This window comes from Clarias gariepinus, chromosome 5 (genome assembly GCF_024256425.1).
Source record: "Clarias gariepinus isolate MV-2021 ecotype Netherlands chromosome 5, CGAR_prim_01v2, whole genome shotgun sequence".
Lineage (NCBI taxonomy): Eukaryota > Metazoa > Chordata > Actinopteri > Siluriformes > Clariidae > Clarias > Clarias gariepinus.
The window spans coordinates 18,981,745-18,994,801 of NC_071104.1; the positions used below are offsets into that span (position 1 = coordinate 18,981,745).

The 13,057-nt window shown below is 39.7% G+C and overlaps 1 protein-coding gene across 3 annotated transcripts in view; it reads left to right on the forward strand.

Annotated features, from left to right (window-relative positions):
* The window catches only part of myo16 (myosin XVI), a 132,141-nt gene that overhangs the window by 85,081 nt on the left and 34,003 nt on the right, over positions 1-13,057 (forward strand). For all 3 annotated transcript variants that reach the window (XM_053496130.1, XM_053496129.1, XM_053496131.1), the window contains exons 18-22: positions 1,541-1,658; positions 2,579-2,650; positions 5,008-5,149; positions 6,548-6,620; positions 11,930-12,082. In XM_053496130.1, coding sequence (XP_053352105.1) covers positions 1,541-1,658; positions 2,579-2,650; positions 5,008-5,149; positions 6,548-6,620; positions 11,930-12,082 — 558 coding nt within the window. The remainder of the gene's footprint in view (positions 1-1,540; positions 1,659-2,578; positions 2,651-5,007; positions 5,150-6,547; positions 6,621-11,929; positions 12,083-13,057) is intronic.

The window sequence follows — 13,057 nt, forward strand, 5'->3', positions numbered from 1 at the left end:
CACCACTGACTCTCCCTCCGTTCACTCACATTCCCTCCTTTCCCTGACACACTCAGACCATTATTCTTTCATTTTCTCTTCTCAGCTTTTCCATTCGTCCCCTTTTTCATAACCTAAAAACACCAGCACATATCCACGCCCTGCATGTTTCCATTTTGAAATGGATAAATCACTGATGTCCTCTCTGCTCATGACCTACTGTAACCCAGGAGAAGGTTTCTTCTGATTATAATGATAATGATTATAATGACAATGCTGGATAATTGAATGTCAGATATCAATGTCATTTTGTGATGTTTTGAGGTTCATGTAACCATTTAATCCTGTAAATGTAAAGAAAGATAAAAAAATTATAGGTGTCCTTACTTTTTGCTTATTCAGATATTTTCATATAAGTTTATCAGGCCTCTTCTCGAGCTTTGTCTGTAGTTGGTGACAGTACGTTTACTCCTCCAGTGTTAGGCACTATAACATTATGGCAATGTTAAAAAATAATTGTGTTTCAATGGTTTCATTTACCAAAGCAAATCTAAAGGAGTAAATTCCACAAAGGTATTTAAGCCTGTTGTGAAGAGCACTCTCTGTCATACAAGATCGGTATACACTGATCAGCCGTAAACTCAACTTCACAGCCAGGTGAGCAATACAACATTGATAAAGTTGTTAACTTGTAATCTAATAAAGGACTTCCTGTCTGGTCCAAACCCAGAAAAAAAAGCCAATAAATCACACATCACCAAAAAAGTATGTGCTGATCACAATAGAATGGCACCCGAACACCTAGTGCACCACACCCTGCCGCGCACAAGGCCCAGAAGACAAAGCACCTGCGGACCTGGCCTTTAAACTCACCAGATCGGGCACTCATGGGATGTGGCAGGTAAAGACTTCCACCCAAAAGATCAACTGTCAATGTCCTGGTGCCAGACACCAGAGCACACCCTGCCCCGCCAGCTGCCCCTGGTGGCACAGTGGGGAACCCAAAACCTAGGTGGTTTTAATGATAGTGTTTTTATGGTTATGGCTGATCAGTGTACTGACATCTTAAATTAAACTGAAATTCCATCCCTTATCCAATGTATCAGTCAGTACAACTAAATGCTGTACATGTAGCTCTCGCATGGAGAATTTTTCTGGATTTGCTTAGTGCTTTGTTGGTGTTTTTAAATTCAAATAACACACTTTCACGCTGTATACATCACAGTGTAAGGCATGTTTGAAGCCATAATCTGCGTTCTGCATATTAGGATTGTGTAACCTGGAGCTGCAGTGCAATGTGTTTATAGAACATTGTTGTTTATTTTACTAATGTTTGGAACCAGAATAACTAAATAAATTTGGAAAACTGAGGTTTCGTGTTTGTCAGTATGCCACAGTCACTTGTCAAGTGGAAATTACAACTTTAACTGAGCCAGATTCAGGACTCCACCCCTTCTTGTAATTTTGGACATGATTGTGCTGTTAAGAGTACCATGACACCAAAATACATACTGACTATTTGTTCTATGTCTGTGTGTGTGTGTGTTTCTGTGTGTCCCAGGAAGTGGAAAATCTGTTTGTCATCCTCTCTGCGCTGCTCCAGCTGGGGGAGCTGTATTTCACAGCCCTGACGGACGCTGACACGGCACTGGTGTCTGACCTGCAGGTGTTAGACCGAGGTGAGGTTGTTTGTAGCCCTCAGGAGAATCACCGTGACTTGGAGGCCAGCAGAGGGCACAAACACCTGTACATCCTACTATCTAGACAGAACAGCAAGGCTGCTCACTGGGAGCTGTGACCGCCCCCCCCCCCGCCATCCTGACTTGTTTACATCAGTACTGCTGAGGTTTAATGAGAGACCACTCAGTACGCAATGGAAAACACTCGCTCTCACACACACACACACGTACACACACACATACACTCATACACTGCCAGTCTTACACACGATTGCACCACTGTCAATTGCTCTTACCTCCCCAAACTCTCTCTCCCCACACACATACACATGCACTTGCACAAACACATGCACAAACACATACACAGTGAGTCAGCTGTTTTTCTGAGTCTTGATAAGTGGCAAAGCAGAACAGCTTGGCTACTCTTTGCCCTCTTCCTTGCATAACATGACATGTGCTACAGTATGGACGTGTGCCATAGTAAACAAGTACCGTCAGCATGCCCTCATTCTCACATACATACACACACACACACACACAAACACATGCACAGTGTGGCCATTATTAACACTACACGAGTTCACCGGCTCCCAAAGTCGTTCCCGTGAGCCCGAGCATAAATGAACAGACACGCACACTCACACTTGCACACACCTTCAGGCTGAGCCAGCAAGAACGGTCTCCAGGGTGAAAGCAGCACTGAGAAAGAGTAGATGCTACTGTATGTGCTGTTGTGTAGCAGGAAGCACAGCAGGTCATGTGGGACTCTCTAGTCTTAACACAGGGACTCTGTGTTTAGCTTTACCCACTTCTGCCGGGTGCAAACACGCACATGAAAAGAAACATGTTTTTCATTTCCACTTGTTTATAGCTTGTGCTAGTCTTTGTGGATAAGCAAGTGTATCTTTGTGTGTTTGCAGTGGCGGGAATGCTGCAAGTGAGTCCGGAGGATCTGGGGGCCGCTCTAACCTCTGATGTTCAGTATTTTAAAGGTGTGTGCTGCAATCCAGAAACACAATTTGACTCAAGGAAAAATGTACCGTGTGCTAGGAATTGCAGATTTTATTCACTGGAATAGTGCAGTTACACAGTAGAAATAAGCTGTGGTTTAGGATCACAACTATCTTCTTAAGGTGAGAGATTATTATATACTTTCAGCAAGTAAAACACCTATCTGGTACAAGGATGTAATAATACAGCAAATGGTTGTTTTGCATGTTTGTAACTGTACAAGTCCCATACATAATGGAATTAACTTTAGCGCATTTGCTCCAATTCCTGCATGAGAGGTTTTTAAAAGGGCTCCAGTAGACAGTAGTTTGTTAAATTCCATTTTGAAATGGCACGAACCATCTATGGTGGCTCAAATGGTTAAGGCTCTGGGTTATTGATCCGAAGGTTCGAGGGTTCAAGCCCCAGCAGTGCCAAGCTGCCAGCTTTAAGGCCTTCAGCAAAGCCCTTAACCCTATCTGTTCTCTGACAATGAACTGTAACCCCAGCTTCATTACTGCGATATGCAAAAAACAGCACTGTTCTGTACGGTATATGTGACAAATAATTGAGTTTTAATGCGGTCTGTGAACCATCTACAAACCTTTATGATCCACTTTTAAATATCTTACGAGCTGACACTTCTGTACATTTTAAATTTTTTAAGAATGGCTAAACGTTTTTGATGGCTACAGTTTCTCCTGTACCGCATCACACTATACTGATCGCCCTGACAAACATCCTAACAATCACCGTAACATTTCCTTCGATCTTACCAAGGTCGAGAATGTGGAAAGCTGCCTTAGAGAGAGACCTGGTCACAAATACTTGTAGCATCATTAGGATTAAAACTCACGTTTTCTTGTATGAGACATGTGCTTCACCAGACATTTTTAAATATGCGTAGTGCGTATAACAAACATGCGTAGTGTGTATTCATTTGATAAATATTTGGATATTTACATTAAGATCATCAGATACAGTATGTAGCGTAAATGACAAATATTAGATACCAGCATTAGTCCAGGATTAATGCATCCCTATGATAAAGGTCTAGTAAATATAACACTTTAAATAAGAAAGATTTATTGGTCAAAACATTCAAACACATAATTTAATACAGATGTTAATTTCATTATCATTCCTCAGGCATATCGCTAAATTTTGCTACATTTCTACATTTTGTTAATGATAACTAATGACTAAAACAATGTTAGTTAAAGGAACCCTAATGTAAATTACTATGCTCAGCTTTTCATTAATGTACACACAGTGTTTTTCTTATCAATGCAACACTTGTTGTGAATGGAATCTTCGGCCTGCGAACCCAGTAAGTAGTTAACTGAGAAACCGCAGCAGCACTGGCCAGGGCTCAGTCAGAAAGTTATCAATGGTATGCCTGAGGCTGCTTCCCAAACAGACTACACTAATGACTAGCGCACTTCCGTTTGGCACAATCAGCTAAAGCAGGACTAATGCCCTCTCGATTCACAGACACTGCAGACTAAGGCAGCCACTGACCATGTTGATGAGCATTACCGCTAAAGCAGACTATTAGGTGCACATGACCGTCTGGCGTTTAACCCAATTCAGCTGATAGTTTGCTGTAGTTCTGCAGACACCCTGACCTACTGCCTGTTTGTGTCTGGATTCTCTTTCTTTCTGTGCTCTTATTGTCTCCTGCTAGCCAATTCAGGAAGTCAGCAGATGATTAGCATGCTATTACTTCATTCATTTTACTAGACAGAAAATTGCAAATTTATAAATTACCAATATGGTTTCCCTGTTAATGCAGGGCGTGTCATCTGGTAGATCATAGTCTGATTCCAACTATAGCAAAGTATATCAGTGGACTAAAAAAACAAAAATGGACCTTGCCGTGTTTTGCATGCAAAAAGGAAGCATGTGCAACAGTTAAAGTCCTAAAGTAAAAATGAGTTTACTCTTCACTGATGGTCTCATATGATCAGAGTGGTCAAAGGTGGTAACTTAATGTGCCAGTATAAGAAAAAAATATTTATATGTATTTATTGCTTAGCAAGCTAGTCACAAATGTTATAACAGTGATTAATTATTCAGATCAGTGATGTTCTGAATAACTCACATCACTAACAATGTGTGAATAATATTTTTCAGACATTTGTAAATGATTTTATATGTCTGGAACAAATTTTCCTTGCATGTGTAATTATTCAGTCCTGTCTGGGTTTCTCATGTGATTAAAAGTTAGTTTATTCTGAAATTACTAATATGGAAAGTTTGTCATGTTAAGGAATTACTCACTATTCTAAAAATACTGCAAAATATCAATTTCCAAAGTATTAGATTAGGAACACTTGTTGTTTCTGCCTCCATCCAGGTGATGTCATCACACGGCGCCATACAGTGGAAATGTCCAACCAGTACAGAGATCTCCTGGCCAAAGCTTTGTATGGACGACTCTTCAGCTTTCTAGTCAACAACATTAACAGTTATCTTCAAGGTCAAGATGAGAGCCTTGGGTAGGTACAATCGTGAATGTTTTCAAGTGCTACTCGCATTCCCGGATTTCAGAAATGCTTAAGAAATTTTGAGAAATGCATCCACTATACTGTATTAAAGGGGATAAAAACTGTAGCCTGACACTTTATGTCAGGATTATGACCTTCAATGGAGCCAGATAAAAAATTTTTTTTTAAAGTTTTCAAACCACTTTTCTATGTTTGAATTTGCTGCTTTTTACAATTCCATAACACCTGCAAGTTCAAGAACAAGCCAGCATCTTTAGCTAGACTTTAGCAGTTTCTCAAGTGTAAAGACACACAGTGTCAGCATGACCGTCGCCGAATCTGTGTCGATAGCATCAATCATATTAGGAGTGAAGGTGAAGTTCAACAATAGTTTGCATAACATACATAGTGCTTGTTGACTGACGTGGTTGGGTTATCTACACTAGTGGCCTTGCCCCTCCCAAATCCACTACAATGTCACTGTGGATGTGGTGTCTCAGTACCACAAAAGGACCGTCTGGAATTTAAACTATGTAAGCACAAAAAGGTTGTTTATTCACTCTCTCTTTCATTTGTATGTTTTTTTTTTTTGCCTACAGCAAAGTGTATGCACATTAACATACACTTCAGTTGGATTTGCATAACAGTCACACAGTGAGCACTGAGGATTCTGTCAAGCAGCAGACTAGGCATTAAGTACTGAATGCTCCTCATTAGGGATGTAATAGCATGCAGTGGTATTTTAGTTGAACTGAAGTCTTAAAGTCTGCCACTGAACATTAATAACTACAATGAGACAATCTTAGAATGTCTCATGTTTTGACTCCCGAAAGATTATGTGTGCTTACTCACCCACATAGTGACAGCAAACATCCTACATGTACACATCATCCCCGTCCATTCATACTGTAGCAGTGCCACATCACCAACGATAGCGTTTGTAACACGCGATAGTCAATAGTTTTGTGTTGTATAGGCAGCATGGTGTAGTAGTGGATGTAATGATGATTGTAATGGGTGGCACTGTGGCCTCGCACCTCCACGGTTTGATTCCCTCCTCGGGTCTGTGTGCATGGAGTCTGGGGTAGATGTTCTCCCCATGCTCGGTGGGTTTCCTGCGGGTTGTCGAGTTTCCTCTCCTATTTCAAAGTCATGTAGATAAGGCTAACTGCCGTTTCAAAAAGTTTGAATCTATGGACTAATAAACAAATGCTATACAATTTATATGAATCCTGTCTTACTCACATGAACAATACAAGAACTAATTATATTCAAATCTACCTTAGTTTATATCTACATTACCGATGGCATAATGAATCTGGAATAAAAAGAAAACCCGCATAGTGATGCAGACTTTTGGGTAAACCTGTAATACACAAACATTATTTTTTTTCCTGTGTGTGTTTTCAGAGACTCTTATCTTGAGATCAGCATCCTGGACATTTTTGGCTTTGAGAAATTTCAGAAGAATAAGTTTGAACAGGTAAGGCTGGGTGCTGTGGACATTTCCATATTATATAAAGTAGAATGTTGAAATGTAATGATGATTAATTCTTCTTTATTTAGGGTTAATTAAAAACATGTTAAAACATTCAATTGTATTTTTTATAAAAATTTCTAATATAGTCAGATGCATAAGTATTTAAACAGTGCAACATGTGATTCTGTTGACCAGACCAAAATGAGTCTGAAACGAAACAGTAAAGATTATGAAGCGTGTTCAGCTTTATTTCAGCACTTAGCATGCTGTCTAGAGAAACGTCAATGCAAATGAAAAGGCTGAAAAAACTAAACGGACCTGTAAGAGATATACCACAAACCTGACAACTGGCCACATCTACAGTTTTGTACACAAGGATGACTGGCGAGCTTAGCAACAACAAAAGGCCCTAATGATTGATGACAGAATTCTTTTTTAAGTGAAGTAAAAACTCTTCACAACATCTGGCCAAGTCACTCTGGAGGAGGTAGGCATATTTGAATTTACAAAGTCTACGATCAAGAGATGTCTTCGCAAATGTAAATAGAGAAGGTTTTCCTCAAGATGCAAAGTAATAGTACCACACGAACCAAGATTCAAGTGTACCAGAATGTGAAGAAGCAAGGAGTATGGAGAAGAAAAAAAGAGGCTTATGATCATAGCATAACATGTAGGACAAACAAGGCATAGGCAGTGGTACAGTATGGCACGGGCGGGCGTGTATGGCTGGGTATGCTTCTGTATCACTGGTTTGTTTATGGAAGTAGCATTGGGAATTCAGAAGTGTACAGTGTGATCATTTCTGATTGTCAGATTCAGTCAAAGGTTGTAAAACCAGTAGAACATCTCTTCACCGTACAAGTAGATAACGATCAAAACATTCCACAAAAGCAAAAGCTTTTTAATGTAAGGAAATGTTCTTGAAAGGCCGAGTCAGTCACCTGACTGCATCTCAGCTGATCATACTTTTTTACTTACTGAAGATAAAACTGAACTCAAGAAACAGTAAAGTCAACACAGCTGTAAACAATGAGCAAGAATCTCAATGAAGGAAACTTTGGCATTTGATGATGTCCATGGAGCTGGAACTGCAGGCGGCCATTGACTGCAAAGGATTTGCATCCAGATATTAAAAATAATCTTTATATTTGTATTGGTTTGTCCAGTTACTTTTAATCCTGTAAAAACTAAGGTGTTGGTAGATGTACTTTTTAAACAGGAAGATTTTTAAAGTGTCCTTTAAAATTAACAATTGCATATTAATTGCTTCTTTTTAAATTGCTTGTGGAGGTGTACAGAAGCAAAATTCAGAAAATGACACCACTGTCCGAATTCTTATTGACCTGACCGAATAGGCTGTTACTTCTTCACATCTAGCCTTAATTTGCGAGCCTTATAATGTCACTGTGGCTGCACTAGTCCAGACACCGCTCTTCCCACTCTAGTCTATTACTTTGTAGAAGCCAGACTGCATGCAGCCTCTTCCTTCCTGCCCTGCATCTAGATTTGGAAGTCAGTAGGCACAGCTTGGGTTTGATGTAGGGCTGATTGGCAGCCCCACAGAGCAGAGCGAATGAAAGCAGTGTAGTTGTGCACCCTTTGTTTGCTACTGACAAACATTAACCTGCCTTATACTGTAGATCCCTCTGCCGGAGCATGCATCGTCCCACCATAGGGCTTTTTTCCTGGCTCTGTCCCTGATAAACAGCATATATAATAAACTTTCTTTATTTCTTCAGTGTGCCTTTTCTTAATGGAGCAATGTGTACTGTAGGTACGGAAGCTCTGTAATGACTGAAATGATGTACAGTAGTATGTATCCGAAATATGTATCAATAATTTGAATTGTGTAGAACTTTCTGCATCGTTAAGTAGACTTAATTCAAAAATTCCAGTTAATCCTAACAAAACATTTCAGTTGATCCTAACAAAACATTCTTATAGTATGATATGATAGTCTTTAATTAGTGTTGATGTTGCATTGCAGAGCTTTTTTTCTTGTGCTTCAAGTTCAGGGTTGAACAATGCCACAAACAGCAATGCGGTTATCTGAATATAGAGTGTGATTGTGTGTAATGCAGGGTTCAGAAGGACGTGTGTGAGTGTATTTTTCAGTCTGTGCTGGCATGACCCTTTGCTGCACTCAGTTGACCCTGCGCCACCAGACACAAAGGAGTCTCGCACACACTGCCAGATTTGGGCTCTAAATCGACATCCAGGATTTGGCACTGAATGATTGCATTGTGTGTGTGTGTGTGTGTGTGTGTGTGTGTGTGTGTGTGTGTGTGTGTGTGTGTGTGTGTGTGCGTGCATGTTTGTGTGTGTGTGTGCGCACGTGCACACGTGTGCATGTGTGAGCTCTAGTTTGTATGTTTGTGTGTGTGTGTCACTGTGTGTAGAAGCCGCAAATAAGAGCAGGCTAAAAGGTCTGGTAGATTGCTGAGATAGTTACACCAAGCCTGCTGTGCTTCGACATATTCATCTGTCTCTAGGGAATCTGTAGAAAGGTTCTCTATGTAATTCAGCAGCCTAGAGCCCTCAGCTCTGAGTGTGTGTGTGTGTGTGTGTGTGTGTGTGTCTGTGTGTTGAAGCCTAAAGGTTTACTAGCATTGGTTAGAAATTGGTAATGAAGCATCAGTAATGTATGTTATATAGAAAACCATGTAATGCTTTTTTAAAACTAAACACAACCCATAGACCAGAGAGGAAAAATGTCTTATATAGTAAGTTTTTTGCATGTAAACATTTTTTTTTTATAAAATGATGTGCTTTTTTGAACGGCTATGGCGTTGTCATGATTTGAAGGCAGGACTCTCAGGATTTGCCTAGTACAGTGCCATCAAAAAGGATTTGCCCCTTCCTGATACATTTCTTTTTAGATTTGTCGCAATTAAGATAATCAGAGCAAGTACAAAACAGTTTTTAAATGATGATTCCATTTACTAAGGGGGAAAAAAAGTTGTCCAATCCTACATGACCTTACGTGAAGAAGTAATCGCTGATGAATAAACTGTAGTTTTTGGATAATCTTAATCTTGGATAATTTCACTTGCCACATCCAGGCCTGATTACTGCCAGACCAGTTGAATTAATAAATCACCTTAATAGAATCTGTTTAAGAAAGTGAAGCACGCTAAAAGATCTCAAAAAGCAACATTTACAAATAGATGAGAAAAAAGGAAATTGACATCTGGAAAAGGTAAATGAGCATAGGTTTCTCACCTACCATGTGGAAGGGTTCGCTTCCCAGCCAGTGCCCAAAGTCAATTTAAGTGAAAAATCTTTCATTTGTGAGCACAGGAAATGCAAATGGTCAGTAAAAATTTCTTTATTTATTCATCTTTAGTTCATTCCAATACAATACCTTACTCATGCACACATTTGTACAAATTTCCACACATTTAGAGTAGCTAAATGTCCTAGCTTGTTGTTGCTGCCCTTGTTATACAGTACTGTATGTTGCTGCAATTTTAAACTCCTAAAAATTGGTATTGCTCAGTCTGAGTTTGTATTTTTGTGTCTCACCCTGGATTAAGTAAACAAGCAGTGGCATGTTACAACATTTTACGCACTTGGGCTTGGATAAAATATTATGAATACTTCAAATTAAAATATGGCAATTATGGCAGTTAAGTGGAAATGAAAAAAACTGAGATGAACGTTGCGCTTCGATCGGCCTGAAATACCCAGTGAAGAGCAAAGGGTTCTCAGCCATGTTTAGACACTGACGGAATCACTGCTGTAAAGTAAAAATAAAACAAATCAACCTGCATTTTACCTTTGAAAAGAATCGCGGCACAACAGTGTTTCTGAGTGTCTGTGAAGGCGAAAGTAGGAGGGGTCTGTGTGTGTGTACATGTATGTGGCACGGTGTCCAATGACGCGCGCACACAGACACAAAGAGCAGCCTTGACAGGGAGAGAAATAGGATTTTTTACCTCTCTAATAGGTCTTGCTTTTGCTTTATTCATCATGTGCGCTGTACACACACGCATACAGACACAAAATAAAATATGTTTTACGCACACACACGTGGTCACAGTGTTATAGTAAACAGTACACTCGTGCACAGGTTGTTAATTATACCAGTAAGAGACGCGCACTAAGACCAGTCGATTCCGCACCCCAAAAGAGAGAAAAACCGTTGGCTCAGTTGTGATTACTGTACGTGACGCATCAAAACAAAAAGCGCATGCGTGATACATGATACTCAGTACTTGTAAACCAAGACTTGTTTGTTTTTTAGGCCAAAATTTATTCAAAATCTTTGCTCGTCCTACAGAACACTCGCAAACCACGTTACTTCCAATCCGAGGTTTCACTGTATAACGGTATAAATTTTCGTTTCAATATAACAGGTATCCGTGGTGTGTACGTTACCAGGTCATCCTTTACCATTTCGTTACTTTTGTGCCGTTCACAAAACTGCGATCGATTGATTTTTTTTAATTTCATTTTTTTTTTAATCAACTTGCTCTTAAGGTCTCTTTGTGGTTGTGACAGTGTTGCCATTATGTTTTTTTCATGTCATTCCAATAAGCAGTGATGTCTGCAGGTGAGAGCGTTCAGATCGAGCGTGAAAAACACGCATTTTGATGCCGCAAACTAATCGCTAATTAAATTTGTTGCCACCTAATTTGGTCATCGATTTTCATTAACTACTCTGATTATTCGCTGCATCCCAAGTAATCACTGTTCTCACCATTTAGGGGACAGAGAGACAAACAGGCATTGAGACAGATACTGTAGTGAGACAGACAGAAAGAGAGGACTCTGATACAGAAAAAAGGTGTGTGATTGACAGGGAATGATGGCCCCAGGTATTCAGGCAATACAGTGTATGTAATGCTTGACACTTCCTCCCCTCACACTCCCAGACATCGTGCACATTAATCAGCCTCCGTTTTAATCAGTTGATAATTCTCATTACATTGAGTTAATAGGCAACAAATCCTTTGCAAAAGCCTGTGCATTATGTGACCGCTACTGTATATGTGTGGTGATTTATAAGGAGTTAGCCTGCAGGGCTCATTAATTAATGCCATGTGAGCTTGCTTGTCATCCTGTAGGTAGCAGTAATTAACCTCTGTCCGCTTTTTATGATACAGGAAAGTGCAGTAGCTGAACGTACAGGGTGACCCGGAGGTCAGTCCTATTGTTTGTCATACACTGGTGTAGAGTTGTCAACACAGGACAGACCAGCGTGCATATAGTTTACTCACTAATGAATAACCGGTAGTGCTAATGGGCTTTTCCTTTGTGCAGTGCAGTATTTATTAACATGTGCGTTCATGTGTCTTTCTCTTGTGTAGCTGTGCGTAAACATGGTAAATGAGCGGATTCAGCAATACACCACAGAGCTGCTCTTCCAGCAAGAACAGCAGGAATGTCTGCAAGAAGGGGTCGCCATGGAGACCGTACGCTCCCCTGCCTGTCAGCCTGCACTTGTGGACTTCTTCTACCAGGTACACAAAGAGCAAGAGAAAAAGAGAGAGAGAGAAAGAGAGAGAGAGAGAAAGAAAGAGATAAAAAATCATCAGAGAAAAATATTTTCTGAAAAAAAAAAATGTGTTCAATCTTCTGTTTTTATCCTGTGGCTAAACACATAAAGCCATAATGCGCATAACCTATGAACTGATAACAGAAATTAAGTTTGTGGTCTAATTTAATTTGAAGCTTCTTAAACAAGTGTCTGGAATTATCTGTTCGCGGTAAAAGACCTCAACTTCTGTGATTCCTGTGCTGCTGATGTTGTAAAATATGGTTGTAGATCCTTCCTTCATTTAACAATGTCAAAATCAGGAATAATAATGGCTATAATTAACAATATGTTATATAATAATGATAAATCAGACATTTGAAGAAAGAGTAATTTTGCAGTAGTGCTCCCACAGTAACACCTTCTGTCAATGTAATATGAGGAAATTATGATCGATTTTCAGTGTTGCCTACTGTACATAACATCACTCTTTGTTGGATATCATGGTATTTAAAATGTTATTACATTTCAGTCACTTATTTTGTTATTAATTGTCATGTAACATATGGAAAAGAAAAAAACAATGTAATATTGCATATGTGTATACTGTATTCCCCACATGCATCATTAAGTTTGTCGCAAGTTCACCTGTGCTCCTTTGGTATGTCCTGATTATTGTAGCAGGGGAACATCCCACAGGAGCTGTAGTTTCGAAGTTCCTCTGACCCAGTCGTCTAGACATTACAATTCAGCCTTTGTTCAAGTTGCTCAAATCCTTTCACTTACCTATTTTTTCTGCTTCCAACACATTAACTTTGGGAACAAAATGCTCACTTGCTGCCCAATATATACCACCCACTTTCAGCTGCCAGTGTACCGAGATAATTCTGTTATTCATCACCTGTCAGTGGTCATAATGTCATGGCTGATCTGCGAATATTTTACAAATGATAGTCGTAGT